Source organism: Hypanus sabinus, chromosome 3, assembly GCF_030144855.1.
Source record: "Hypanus sabinus isolate sHypSab1 chromosome 3, sHypSab1.hap1, whole genome shotgun sequence".
Taxonomy (NCBI): domain Eukaryota; kingdom Metazoa; phylum Chordata; class Chondrichthyes; order Myliobatiformes; family Dasyatidae; genus Hypanus; species Hypanus sabinus.
Genome location: NC_082708.1, coordinates 55,215,073 through 55,228,101, shown reverse-complemented (window position 1 = coordinate 55,228,101; position 13,029 = coordinate 55,215,073). Strand labels below are relative to the sequence as shown.

Genomic DNA, 13,029 nt, shown 5'->3' with positions numbered 1-13,029 from the left:
CAGCTTTATTAAACTCTGGTGAGACCACATTTGGAGCATTGTGCTCTGTTCTGGTCACCTCATTGTAGGAAGGATGTGGAAGCTTAAGAGAAGATACAGAGATTTTCCAGGACGTTGCCTGGATTAGAACTGATGTCTTATGAGAAAAGGTTGATTGAGCTAAGGTTTTTTCCCTTTGACTTAATAGAGGTGTGTAATATGATAAGAGGCATTGATAGAGTGGACAGCCAGTTTTTTTTCCAGAGCAAATTAGCTAATAAGAAAGAACATAACTTTAAGCTGATGAGAAGAAAGTGTAAAAAGGAGGTAAATTTTTTTACAGAGAGACTGCTGGGTGCATGAAACAGGGATGGTGGTAGATGGCAATACACTAGAGATATTTAAGAGACCCTGAAATAGTTACACAAATGAATGAATAATGGAGGACTATATGGGGGGTGGAAGTGTTAGATCTTGGAATAGGTTAAGAAGTTGGCATAACATTGTGGGCCAAAGGGTCTGCACTGTGCTGTAGTGTTCTATGAATAACCTACTCACACTTACTTCCAAATTATTTCAAAGAATTTACATTTCTGGATTGGTACTGTCACCCATTCAAATGTATCCTGATAACATGCATTGTCTTTGTGCTTGGAGAAAAAGGAAGTGAGAAAATTTATTAGAGTGTGGAAGTAAGAAGAACTTCAGTCTAAAGAGAAATTAAAATTGTTTTACAGAAATCGGATAATTTGATGGCAAGAAGTAGTGTGAGAAATTAGGTAAATTGTTGAGATGATTACTGGAATTTTTACAAGTAAAGAAGAATAAAAGTAGGGTTCTAAGATATAGGAATGAAATGTTTTGATAGATAAATAAGAGCAACAGGAGCAAATTGAGTAAGTTGGAAGAGACTGGCAGTATTATTAGAGTAGGTCTGGAATTTAAACATCAGTACATTGTAATCTATGTGTGAAGTTACTGGTAAACTAATCAGCTATGGCCAGGCGAACACCGCATTTCCTTTTTGCCTCATCAAAACTTGGACTGCAGAGGAAATAAATAGAACTAAAATCTAATTGTATAAAGAGGAAAAAAAAAAATCAAAAAAAAAATCTGATCCTGTTTTTAATTCTGAAACAAATCAAATTTAGAATCAGAAGTCAGGCTTATATGAAATTTCAGCTTGCATTTAGATAAAGCCTCTGCTGTGGTGAAAGAATTGCATTTGCATGAATGGAATGTTTACACACAGTTCTTTGTTGGTACAAGATGTGTATACTGGTTAATCAAACATGTAAAAAAATTCTACATAAATAAACCTTTGGCCTGTAATTAGATTAATTCCATTTTTACACTTGACTAACAAGGAGTCTAATGAAGAACTAAGCATAGTCTTTTTCCCTTCCTTTGCTGTCACTTTTAAAGCCATTCAGGGGTTTACTAGTAGACTGTTAATCTCAAAGAATTGGCTGCTTTTTAAAAAATAATTAAATGTTTACTGCTGTGCACTTGATTATATGCTTTGCATGCGCCTGAGTTCCTTCTTTCTGTTGCATAGTTGTAGACAATTTATTATCTTGTAAAATTGCCAATATTTTAATTATAGATTACTGACTGCACATTAGAATTTGAATTTTATTTGGTAAAATAGCTTACCTATCTGGAGTATATTAATTATGCTTTAACTCTTTTAGTTTTAAATATAATTATATGTCAATTGATTGATAGTTGGAGGTGACATACTTTTTTTTTGACAACTTTGCCGTGAGTGAGTTCATTGAGGTATGGTAGCTTCAATTCACAGACAGAGCTACCTTTGTATAATAACATGTAATGGGAGTATTTTATTTTAAACAAAAGGAGTTTACATAAATTACTGCTCAAGACCTTTAAATGTTTTGCACAACCCAATGAGAATCTCTACTTATTACTGTCCTTCTAATTGTATAATCCAGGGATGCATTACATCCTTCTTAGATGAATTGTTGGTTTACAATAGCTGGTGCCAAACCACTGATTTTTATTTACATCCTACACAATTTAAGTCTGTCTGCTGTGATGTGAGAGTTTCAGCTCTATGGAAAGAGATATTTTTCAACTAGTATGCAGCTTCTGTTCTAACAATGGTGAATAATCAAAGCTTGCCTGGTGAATACTTCATTATTATCTTACTGAAAAATGGGTTCTGTGGATATTAGTGCATATTGTTCAACTGTTCTCCCAATCCATGTCTGATCTAGTCACAGCCCATTTCCAATTTTGAAATTACTGCGACAAACTTATGACATTTTATGTCTCGGACTGTGCTGAAGATAATGTGTTTAATTGTCAATTGTCTGGTTTAATAAATGTTTGGCTATCATCAAGTAACATTAGTCTTCTCTTTTATGCTTTGAACAGTACATGCACTTTCTTCAGTTACTGGAGCGTATGCTGACCTTACCATATTGCAGTATTAAGGAAGAATATGTGTTGAAATTTCTCAGAAAGGTGGAAGATCAGTCCAAGAAACAGAAAGTTGAAGCTTTACAGTTTGATGAGAATGGAGTAGCTTTCAGCAAAGGAGAAGGTAGAACAAAATCCTAGTGTGGGATTCACTCATTAATTACTTTTTTGATTTGTGGTAAAATTCTTTTCACTAGCATGGTGCTGAATGTTTTACTATATCTGTTTTTTCTGGGACATGATTAATACCAAACATTTTGTTTAGTTTTTATTACTTTTGCTAGTACCAGAGAAAATGGTAGGTTTGGAGACAATATTTTATAAATTCTCTATTCATCAGATTCTTGTGTGATGTTTAGGAGTTACCAACCTGATGCTGTAATTTTTTTGCCAAAATTAGTTTTAAACGTAAATGCCATTCTAGAGTTCTCAATTACTGGCACCTTGCCAGAGAACCTACTTTTCAATCAAACTATGGATCATTTTCTTCAGCTAAGCAAAAACCAAATTTGAAATGTGTGTTACTTATGTTACATACTTAAGGAATGTGATTTTTTTTTGTTAACAGACGGCCACTAATGAAAGAAAGATTGTGTGAAAAAGGAGTTGGCTGACTTCCAGCTATTTATATGACGTGCCTTGTCTCGTACACTGAACTTGCCATCTTATATATTCCAGTTATACATATGGTTCACAGATTCTGGACATTTCAGTAATGAAAATTAAGCCATACAGTCTAAAAGTCTCACAACTTCATAATGTGATGAAAACTGAATAAATGATAACTGAGTTTATTGGTTTCAGATCACAGCTGCATCACCATGAGTATGACTGCTGATAGGTACAATATGTACAATATAAACTATCTTGCAGTAGGTTTTGTTCTTGAAGTATGCTGAGTATCACATTTAGTTACCAATTTTATGGTAGCATTAATCATAAATGCTAACATAATGCCCAATGGTTGAGGTAGTATCTTTTGTTTAATGAAAACACATTATATAATTTGCTAGATGCAAACTGTACTCTCTCTTCCTTTATAATCTATTGAGTTAATATGGTTGACTGACCATTCTCATCCAATGCTTTTCCATTGTCATCCACACTCCAGCAACTCAGTTAGTGCTAGCCCAATGCAACCTACAAAGAAGCTGTGGTGGTTTTTGTTCTTTCCCTCACACTTTTACTTCTGTTGCCCTACAAGAATCTGATTTTGAACCCCTTTTAAGACTGGATGATATTATCTAAAAACACAACATCACTTTCCATATGTGTGCCAGCACCACCCAACTCTACCTTGCAACTCCTCCACTCTCAGTCAACCTGTCTCATATGCTATACTAGAAAATTGCAGATTTCTCCCAACTGAATATTGTAGAGACCCAAGATGTTGACATGATTATCTTGGTACCAACAGTGACATGTGTCTGAGATTGAATTAGACTTTATGAAATCTTAATGTTCTGTTTGACTTTTAGGATGTACCACCACTAGTACTTATCAGTAATGTCTCATATTACCACGTCTGTCACAGCTTCCCATCTCTTTAAACATGGTGCATCTACTGCTGAAACCCTCATTCACATCTCTTGTTTTCTCCAGACCTAACCATAAGTATAAATTGTTACTTTAAGCCATCAAAGTGGGTCATATTCATGAAACTCCAAGTGTTTATTAAATAATAGTGCCTTTGAAAATTTTAATTAAGATTTATAAAACTGTATTCTGCATTACGTTTGAAACCCCTAAACCTTGCAACAGATTTACTTTGTCCAGACCACATGTTAAACCATAAGACATTGGAGCAGAATTAGGCCATTCAGCCCATCGAATCTGCTTTGCCATTCTATCCTAGCTGATCCCAGATCCCACTCAACCCCATACACCTGCCTTCTCACCGTGTCCTTTGAAATTAGGAAAATATCAACTTTCTCTTAAGTATACCCACAGACTTGGCCTACATAGCTATCTGTGACAGACCATCCCACAAATTCACTACTCTGTGGCTAAAAATGTTTCTCCTTACCTCTGCTCTAAAAGGTCACCCCTGAATTTTGAGGCTGTGCCCTCTAATTCTAGACATCCCCCACCATAGGAGACATCCTCTGTCAACATTACATACAATGGTAATGTTTTGAGGGCCACTAACAGCTGTTCATTCTTTAAGCTCTTTCAAATATCTTTTGGAAGTGACAATTGAAATCCCTTTTGGCTGTTAGCAAGATTTCATTTTCCTGTTGTTTGTTAGCTGTTCTGTTTATGTTGACTGCTGTCTGTGTCTGCATAACACTGACAGCACATCAAAACGTCATGATAAACAGTACCTATTCTAGTTCATTGAAACATGGGGCGTAGAATAGGATCACAAGACAGTCGTTTTGCTTCTGGATCCTGTTTATAGCTGATGCTCTATTTTGTACCATGTGGAACTTCCAGGTCAGAAAATGACTTCTCGCTTTTAGAAAATAAATTGGTCATCAAAACACTGTATCCCTGATATGAAAGAGCTTGCATTTTTATAATGTGTTCCCACTCAAATTGCTTCAGTTCAGCTCACCAGCAGGTGAAGGGCAAGGCATTTGCCCGTTATGGATGAGGAAGTTCTCTTTTAAAAGATATTTTCTGCAATTCAAAAGCTAATTTTGAAGCAGTTTTTAATTGCTTTATTAAATGTCTGATTTGCCTTAGGAAATAAAAATAGGCTCACCTTTCTTTATCAATTATTTCTTTTACAAAACAATGGGCTGGCCATTATAGCCTTCAAGCAGCAGAATAGAAATTGAAATTGATTCTGATATGGAAACAAGTGCTAAAGTCATGCTATTTGGGAGACCTGGACCATTTGTTTTCATGTTGTAGGAAGAAACTTTCACTGCACATTGTCTAAGTCTATTCACGTGATGACCAACAGAATTAATATTTTTTTACATAATAGCTTATGTGAACTACAATTAAATGGGAGTTGAGTATACCAATGCACAATTTGACATGGAGATGCTCAATTGCAATACTAGTGGAGCCAGTGTAATGCTTGAGGAGAACTATTAAAGGAAAGTGGCAAAATAAGTAAAAGTGCAAACTTCCTAGTATTGCTTCAGCATGACTGTTTCTTCAGCTGAGACCAGGTTTCCTATATGCTTTCTACTCAGCTGCTCCAATACAGCAAAAACAGTTAACATAAAAACATAGAAAACCTGCAGCACAATACAGGCCCTTCGGCCCACAAAGCTGTGCCAAATATGTCCCTAACTTAGAACGACCTAGGCTTTACCCATAGCCCTCTATTTTTCTAAGTTCCATGTATCCATCCAGGAGTCTCTTAAAAGACCCTATCGTTTCCGCCTCCACCGTCACCATCAGCAGCTCATTCCACATACTCACCAATCTCTGTGTAAAAAAAACTTACCCCTGACATCTCCCCTGTACCTACTTCCAAGCACCTTAAAACTATGCCCTCCCGTGCTAGCCATTTCAGCCCTGGGGAAAAGCCTCTGACTATCCACACGATCAGTGCCTCTCATTATCTTGTACACCTCTATCAGGTCACCTCTCATCCCCCGTCATTCCAAGGAGAAAAAGCCAAGTTCACTCAACCTATTCTCATAAGGCATGCTCCCCAATCCAGGCAACATCCTTGTAAATCTCCTTTGCACATTTTCTATGGTTTCCACATCCTTCCTGTAGTGAGGTGACCAGAATTGAGCACAGTACTCCCGAGTGGGGTCTGACCAGGGTTCTATTTAGCTGCAACATTACTTCTTGGCTCTTAAACTCAATCCTACAATTGATGAAGGCCAATGCACTGTATGCCTTCTTAACCACAGAGTCAACCCACGCAGCTGCTTTGAGTGTTCTATGGACTTGGACCCCAAGATCCCTCTGATCCTCCACACTACCAAGACTCTTTACCATTAATGCTATATTCTGCCAGTTGTGCAGTTGTGACATCAATTAAATCTTCCAAGTCAATTGACGTCACTGTTCCATACTTGATGCGATAGGACTGAATGTTTTAATGTGTGCACTATTGTAGAAAGTGCTGCAATTTATTTTACACCACAGTTCAATTCCCTAGTTTTACAGACATGTTAGCAAAGGGATTGAAAATCTATGATGTCATGTTTCCAATCCATAATCCAATTAGAACAATTTGAAGATTTTGATGTGTAATGATACTACAAACTGTACAAACTCTCCATCATCAGATTTCTAAACAGCCCATGAACCTTTAAGCACTACCTTATTATTCCTAGTTTGCTTTATTTATTTATTTGTAGAACTTACTGTAATTTCACAGCAAATGTTAGGAACAATAAATCTGATTGTGGGAGTGGATGACGATGAACATGGCTTTAAAGGTTGTTTAATAGAAATTATGTCTTCATATCGTGTGTCAAGTTTTACATCTATTTCCCAGGGCATGACATATTGAGTATCTAAACTAAGTGGTACTTTCAGGGTGAATAGCCTTGGTGATTTAGATAATGTCCTGTGCGGGGAAAGAAATAAAGGACAATGAAAGATACAAACAAAGCAGGAGAGAGAGAGGAGGAAGAGGCAACAAAGCAAGATGATAAAGGAAGGGGAGTACAAGGGAAGATAAAAGTGAAAGGAAAATAGGTGTGATGGAAGAAGAGGTAAGCGAAGTGTAGGAAACGGTAGCAAAAGGATATTTTAAAAAGGTAGGGAAGAAATGATGTAATGGGTAAAAACAAACTGGAGGGGATGAATGGGTTCAAGGAGAATTTCAGTGGGAAGATTGAAGAGGAGGTGAGCCAAGATTAAATGAAGGAATGGAGAAAGGGAAAGGGGGAAGTAAAAATCCTTGTCACTTTAAAAACTGTTGGTAATTTGATAAATAGTAAAATTTGTACCATGAATTCAGTTGTGGTTTATGGAATCTCTTACTGAAGAATATTGCCCCTGCTAACTTTTGAAAACTTCATTGTAATGTTAAAAACCAGAAGAGCTCATCTACTTCATAATTAAATATGGGTGAATTTGCAGCTGTTTATAGAAGTGTTTTCTTTTAGATGTAGTATTTCTTAAAAAGATCAATGCAGTTGTTAATCATTATTTTTCTTAACTTTAGCTCAAAGAAAAACAGCAAAAGCAGTAGTTGTAGTTCGAGACCAAGGAAGCGGCAAAATTACAGTGAATGGGATGGATTATTTGCAGTATTTTCCATCACTACAAGAAAGGTAATCATATTGTTCTGAAATAGAATTATGCAATTACATCCTTCTGCAAGGATCTGAAAAATTGAAGAGTTAGTCAAAATTGTAAATCTTTTCTAATGGATGAAGTTGAATAAAGAGATTTGAAAACTTCAAAGCGTGTGGCTTAGAGTCAGTTTAAGTGTGGAAACCCACCAAAGCCACGCATCAACTACTCATTTTAGACTATCCTTTAGTTTCTACACTCATCTGTAAACTAGGAACAGTTTTCAATGGTGAATTAACCTATCAACCTGCAGGGGTTTGGGATGTGGGAGGAAACCCACATAGTCACAGAGACAATGTACTAATACTACAAAGACAGCACCCATGTTGGGTTTGAACCCTGGTCTTTGGCATAGTGAGGCAGGGGCTCAACTAGTCTTGTGTTATTTGTAAGTGTGAACCATTTTGGTTGCAATGAATAATTTTCAATCAATAAAATTCAATAGATTTAAGTGTACAGTAGCACAGGAAAATAAAACTGGATTATTGCAGATTAGACTAGTTTTATCACTGCATTTACTAACTTAAAAATTGCCTGGTTCGTAAATATATTACTGAGTGAAATATAATGATTTAGAATTCTATGTACTTTCTCACATATTTTCAATCTATGTAATTATTTTACATTCTGTGTGCTGAAAAATAGATTTATGTGCATTTGGTACTGAGAATAGCTTAAGACTTCAGATGCCAAGAGGCATGTTTCATGGGAAAAGGCATTTTAGAGATAAGGAATTAATTCTTAGCACACCTTCTGTTAATGTTTGAAGAATACTGAAGAAATGAGATTTGCCCCAAAATTATCATATCCAAGAGTCTTTTAGTCTTCCCCAAGAAATCCAGTTTGAAATGATAAGTTCCCACAACTATTCATTCATGGATGAAACATGAGGATCTTTTCTTCAGCGGTCAACCACAAGGATATTATTCCATAGTATTAATTCACAGGATAATCAAAACAATCATAGCAAAGCAAAAAAAAAACAGACATTCATTGCTTGTCCCTTGATTCACATTTTTTAAAAGCTCAAAAGATGGCATTCAAGCTTTCAGTTAATAGTATATTACCTGGAAAGTATGGTATGTTTGATGTACAGTTTTGAGAACAGCTAAGTTACTATAATCTTTGCTACAGGGGACCTTACGCTCCATACTTCTAGTGTGTGCATCATTCACATTTTAAAAGTCACCTTTCTCTTTTACCTTGTATGTAAAATTGCAAATGCATCACAAGGCTGTGTGTTAGCCCCCCTGCTCTACTTGCTTTACAGTTATGGCAGTGTGGTTAAGCAAAGCTCCAATGCCACATTTAAGTTTGCTAATGACACTACTGTTGTAGGCCAAATCAAACAAAGGTGGTGATGAATCAGCAGGGAGATTGAAAATCTGGCTTTGTGGTGTCACATCAGCCTCTCACTCATTGTCAACAAGCCCATTAGCTGATTATTGACAAGGGGGAGTAAACTAGAGGTCCTTCAGGGGATCAGAGGTGGAGAGGGTAAGCAACTGTAAATTCCTTGGTGTTATCAGTTCAGAGGATCTGTCCTGGACCCGGCACCTAAGTGCAATTATACTAAAAGCACAGCATGCCTCTACTTCCTTAGAAGTTTGTGAAGATTTGGCATGACATCTAAAACTTTGACAAATTTCTATAGATGTTTAGTGGAGTGTATATTGACTGGCTGCATCACTGAGAATCCTACAGAAAGTAATGTATATGGCCCAGTTAATCACGGTTAAAGCCCTCCCCATCAATGAGCACATCAACACAGAGCACTTTTGCGCACTTTGACCATTTGCACCACATTGTAATACCCGTATCACCAAGAATAATGTTGCAAGAAGAAGACGCTATTGTAAGTTAACAATTTTTTCTCCTGTGAATTTTCAGAGAACAGCTGATGTTCCCTTTCCAGTACCTGGATCGATTAGGGATGCATGATATGGACTGTACAGTACACGCAGGTGGGGTATCCTCACAAGCAGGAGCTATTCGTTTGGCTACATCAAGGGCTCTGCTTAGCTTCATCACGGAGAAAGAAATGGAATCAATGAGGCAAGGTACTGGAATATCAGCTTAACATCAAAAATAATGTGTAACTCAGTTTCACCTTTCAAATCAAGGTCAAATTTTAAATCTCCAGCTGGAAAGTACAGGTGTTTCACTGCAGGATTCCTTTATCCTGTGTTCTTTGAATAGATATATCTATATTTACTTTGTTGAGTAAAATGAGAGCTTGAGGAAAAGAAATGAACAACCACAAACCAGTTATCAATTTCAATTTCTTTATTATCTTTTTTTCTGATCCTGTTTCAAGCAAATATTGCCGTAGAGCTTGCCAGATTATTTATATCATAAACACTAAGCAAGCTGTATTGTTGGAGCTCCATTTAACAAAAAATATAAAAGCTTATTCCTGACATAAGAGATAAATTATTTTGCCACCAACATGACTGTGTACTTTTAACCAAAGGAATTAATTTATATATGGTGCGAATTTTAATCCTGACTTTGGTATCAACTGATGTATAATTGAAATAATTTTTATGGGGAATTGTTTTGTCATCAAGAATTCAAATTTGTAACTTATTTAAGAATGTAACTGTAATTGAACCAATGTACGTTATAGTTTTACCCCCAGCTACAACATTTTAAGTGTAAGTTAAAAGTTAACCTTTTGCATTCACTTTCATTTCAACTTCTTGCAGCTGGCTTGTTGACTCCTGATCCTCGTGTGAGAGAGCGGAAGAAGCCTGGTCAGGAGGGAGCGCGCAGGAAGTTCACTTGGAAGAAACGTTAATCAGTGGCTTTTCCTGTGAAGCAACCCTGAGGTGGTTTGAAATCAGAAGCAGAACCTCAACAAGACCTGTAGTTTGGACACCTGCTCGAACAGATTTGAGGAGTTGCAAGATCATTATTGTCTCAGATCTCAATTTCCTGCCTTTGAGAACAAATCTTACGCGGTTCTATTTATCTAGAAATGAGTCCTTTCGTCATTTTAAAAAATGAATATCTTTATTATTGGCTGTGAAAAAAAGGTGTTTTTTTTCACTGAGAACTCTTGCAATGAATTCACAGTTTCTTGTGTTGTTAAGAAAGTGTGTTTTATGATGCATTTTCCTTATTGGCCAACACATTTTGGGTAGAGATTAGATACTGAATCCACTGTGCCAATGACAATTTAAAATCATCTCATTGTAATTATTTGATGAACATTATACTCAATCCACATACCACCTCTTTATCCACTTCCTCCCAATGGAATGATTAAGTAAAATCTCAACGATATCTAATTCCTTAAATGTTTTCATCCAGAATCTGGACCTCATTTTGCTAGTGAATCTAATAAAATTTTGCATAAAATTTTGTTTTTTTCTTAATTCCATTATTTGCATCAGTGGTTTAACATTATTTAGTTTGCTTCAGAGTAGAATTTGTTTTGACGCAGTATCTTGTTTCTGCTCATCTCAATTTTTTCTGAGCTTTATTATAATATTTTATAAATCAAAGCAATTGATTTTTTTTTAAACTTGTACACCCTACCACTAATATTTGTGCCTGCAGCAGGTTAGTTACTTATAACTATGTGATTAAAATAGAGATGAATGGTTTATAATGTTTAAATGGTATGGAAGGAAACTTGTAAACCCACAGAATTAATGGGAGAATGTACAAACTTCACATTAATAACTTCCAAAGTCACGATTGAACCTGGTCACTGGAGCACTATTTGGTGTTTTATTGTGCTACATTGGCCATTGTCCCTTTGCTTCTGTGTGTGTTGCAATCATTTACATTTCACTATAACTACAATTTCAAAAGTACATCATTGGATGTTAAGAAAAGCATAATATAAATATCTTTTGCTCTAGACTTTATATATTTTTGACTTTATGGCATTCTGATTGCACAAATGTTGTTTTTTATTAAGTGGCAAAGTAATGCTTTTCCTAGGGATGACTAAGGACAGTTGGTAATGGGTATTTGATTGTTCTTAATTATTCATTACATTTAATAGCCTACAAATATTCTTTCTCGTACAAAATGCCTTTGTTTGCCCTTGCTTTTGCTGCATTGCAGAATGAGCTGTCTAACAGCCATTGGAAATTCAGTACTTTAACCCCAAAAGATTTGCAAAATTGGCATGTGGTAATTTCTCCAACTGAGCTAAATTGCAATGACTTAAATTACCGGAATCATTTTGTCCCAGAGATGGCTCTGTATTTGTTAGATCCTTGACACGCTAAGGTATATTACATTTACCAACCTCGTTTGCTTTGATGGTGATTGGAGGAAAGTGTTAGGGGGATGTCAGAGGTAGTTTTTTTACTCTGAAAGTGGTGGATATGGGGAACACCCTGCCAGAGATGATGGAGGAGACAGATACATTAGGGTCATTTAAGAAACTCTTAGATAGGCACACAGATAGTAGAAAAATGGTAGGAGGAAGGAGATAGATTGATCACAGAGTAGGGTATAAGATCAGGGCAACATCAAGTTCAAGTTCAGTTTATATTCAACCAGACACATGTATATTGTCAAATTAAACAGCATTCCTCCAGACCAAGGTGCACAATACAGTACATGTAACTCACACACATAGCTCAAAGTAATATTACCACTAGTAAATTAATAAATAATAAGGTGCACTTACAACACAAGTTAAAAAGTAAACAGTATAATGCTACTGGCATTTCATGCATGGTGATTCCTGGGAGGTGGCAGGAAGTTCAGTAGTCTTACAGCCCAGGGGAAGCAGCTGTTTCCCATCCTGACAGTTCCAGTCCAAATGCCGCCCAATGGTGGGGTCAGAGAGATTGAGGGACAGATAGGTGGGATCATTGACAAAGCTAAGGTCCTGCATACACTGTGTTCCTGATAAATATCTCTGATGGGTGAAACAGAGACCCCAATGATCCTCTCAACAGTCCTTGCAATCCTTTGTAGACTTGTGGTCAGCTGACTTGCAATTCCTGTACCAGACAGTGATGCAGCTGGTCAGGACGCTGTCAATGGTGCTCCTGTTAAAAAAAAAATTGGTTAGTGATTTGGGGGGGGGGGGGGGGGGAGAATGCCTTACTCACCTCAATTTCCTCAGGAAGTGCAGACGCTGCTGTGTTTTCTTAACCAAAGAGGTAATGGTGTGGGACCAGGTGAAGTTGTGTATTATGTGTACTCCCAGAAACTTGGATGAGCAGTGAGGAGTGGTCAATGTGCACCTCCCAAAAAGTCCACATCCATCTCTTGGGTCTTGTGTCCACATTGAGACTCAAGTTGTTGTGCTTACACCATTCTACTAACAGCTCTACCTGCTCTCCGTATGCCTTCTCATCATTGATGAGGGAAACCACTGTTGTGTCATCAGCAAACTTGATGATTCAA

The 13,029-nt window shown here is 36.7% G+C and overlaps 1 protein-coding gene across 1 annotated transcript in view; it reads left to right on the top strand.

The window, feature by feature from the left end:
- mrps9 (mitochondrial ribosomal protein S9) overlaps positions 1 to 11,525 on the top strand; it is a 60,029-nt gene extending 48,504 nt beyond the window's left edge. The window contains exons 8-11 of the mRNA XM_059964393.1: positions 2,380 to 2,548; positions 7,517 to 7,625; positions 9,538 to 9,707; positions 10,356 to 11,525. Coding sequence (XP_059820376.1) covers positions 2,380 to 2,548; positions 7,517 to 7,625; positions 9,538 to 9,707; positions 10,356 to 10,447 — 540 coding nt within the window. The 3' untranslated portion in view covers positions 10,448 to 11,525. The remainder of the gene's footprint in view (positions 1 to 2,379; positions 2,549 to 7,516; positions 7,626 to 9,537; positions 9,708 to 10,355) is intronic.
- Positions 11,526 to 13,029: the final 1,504 nt, after the last annotated feature.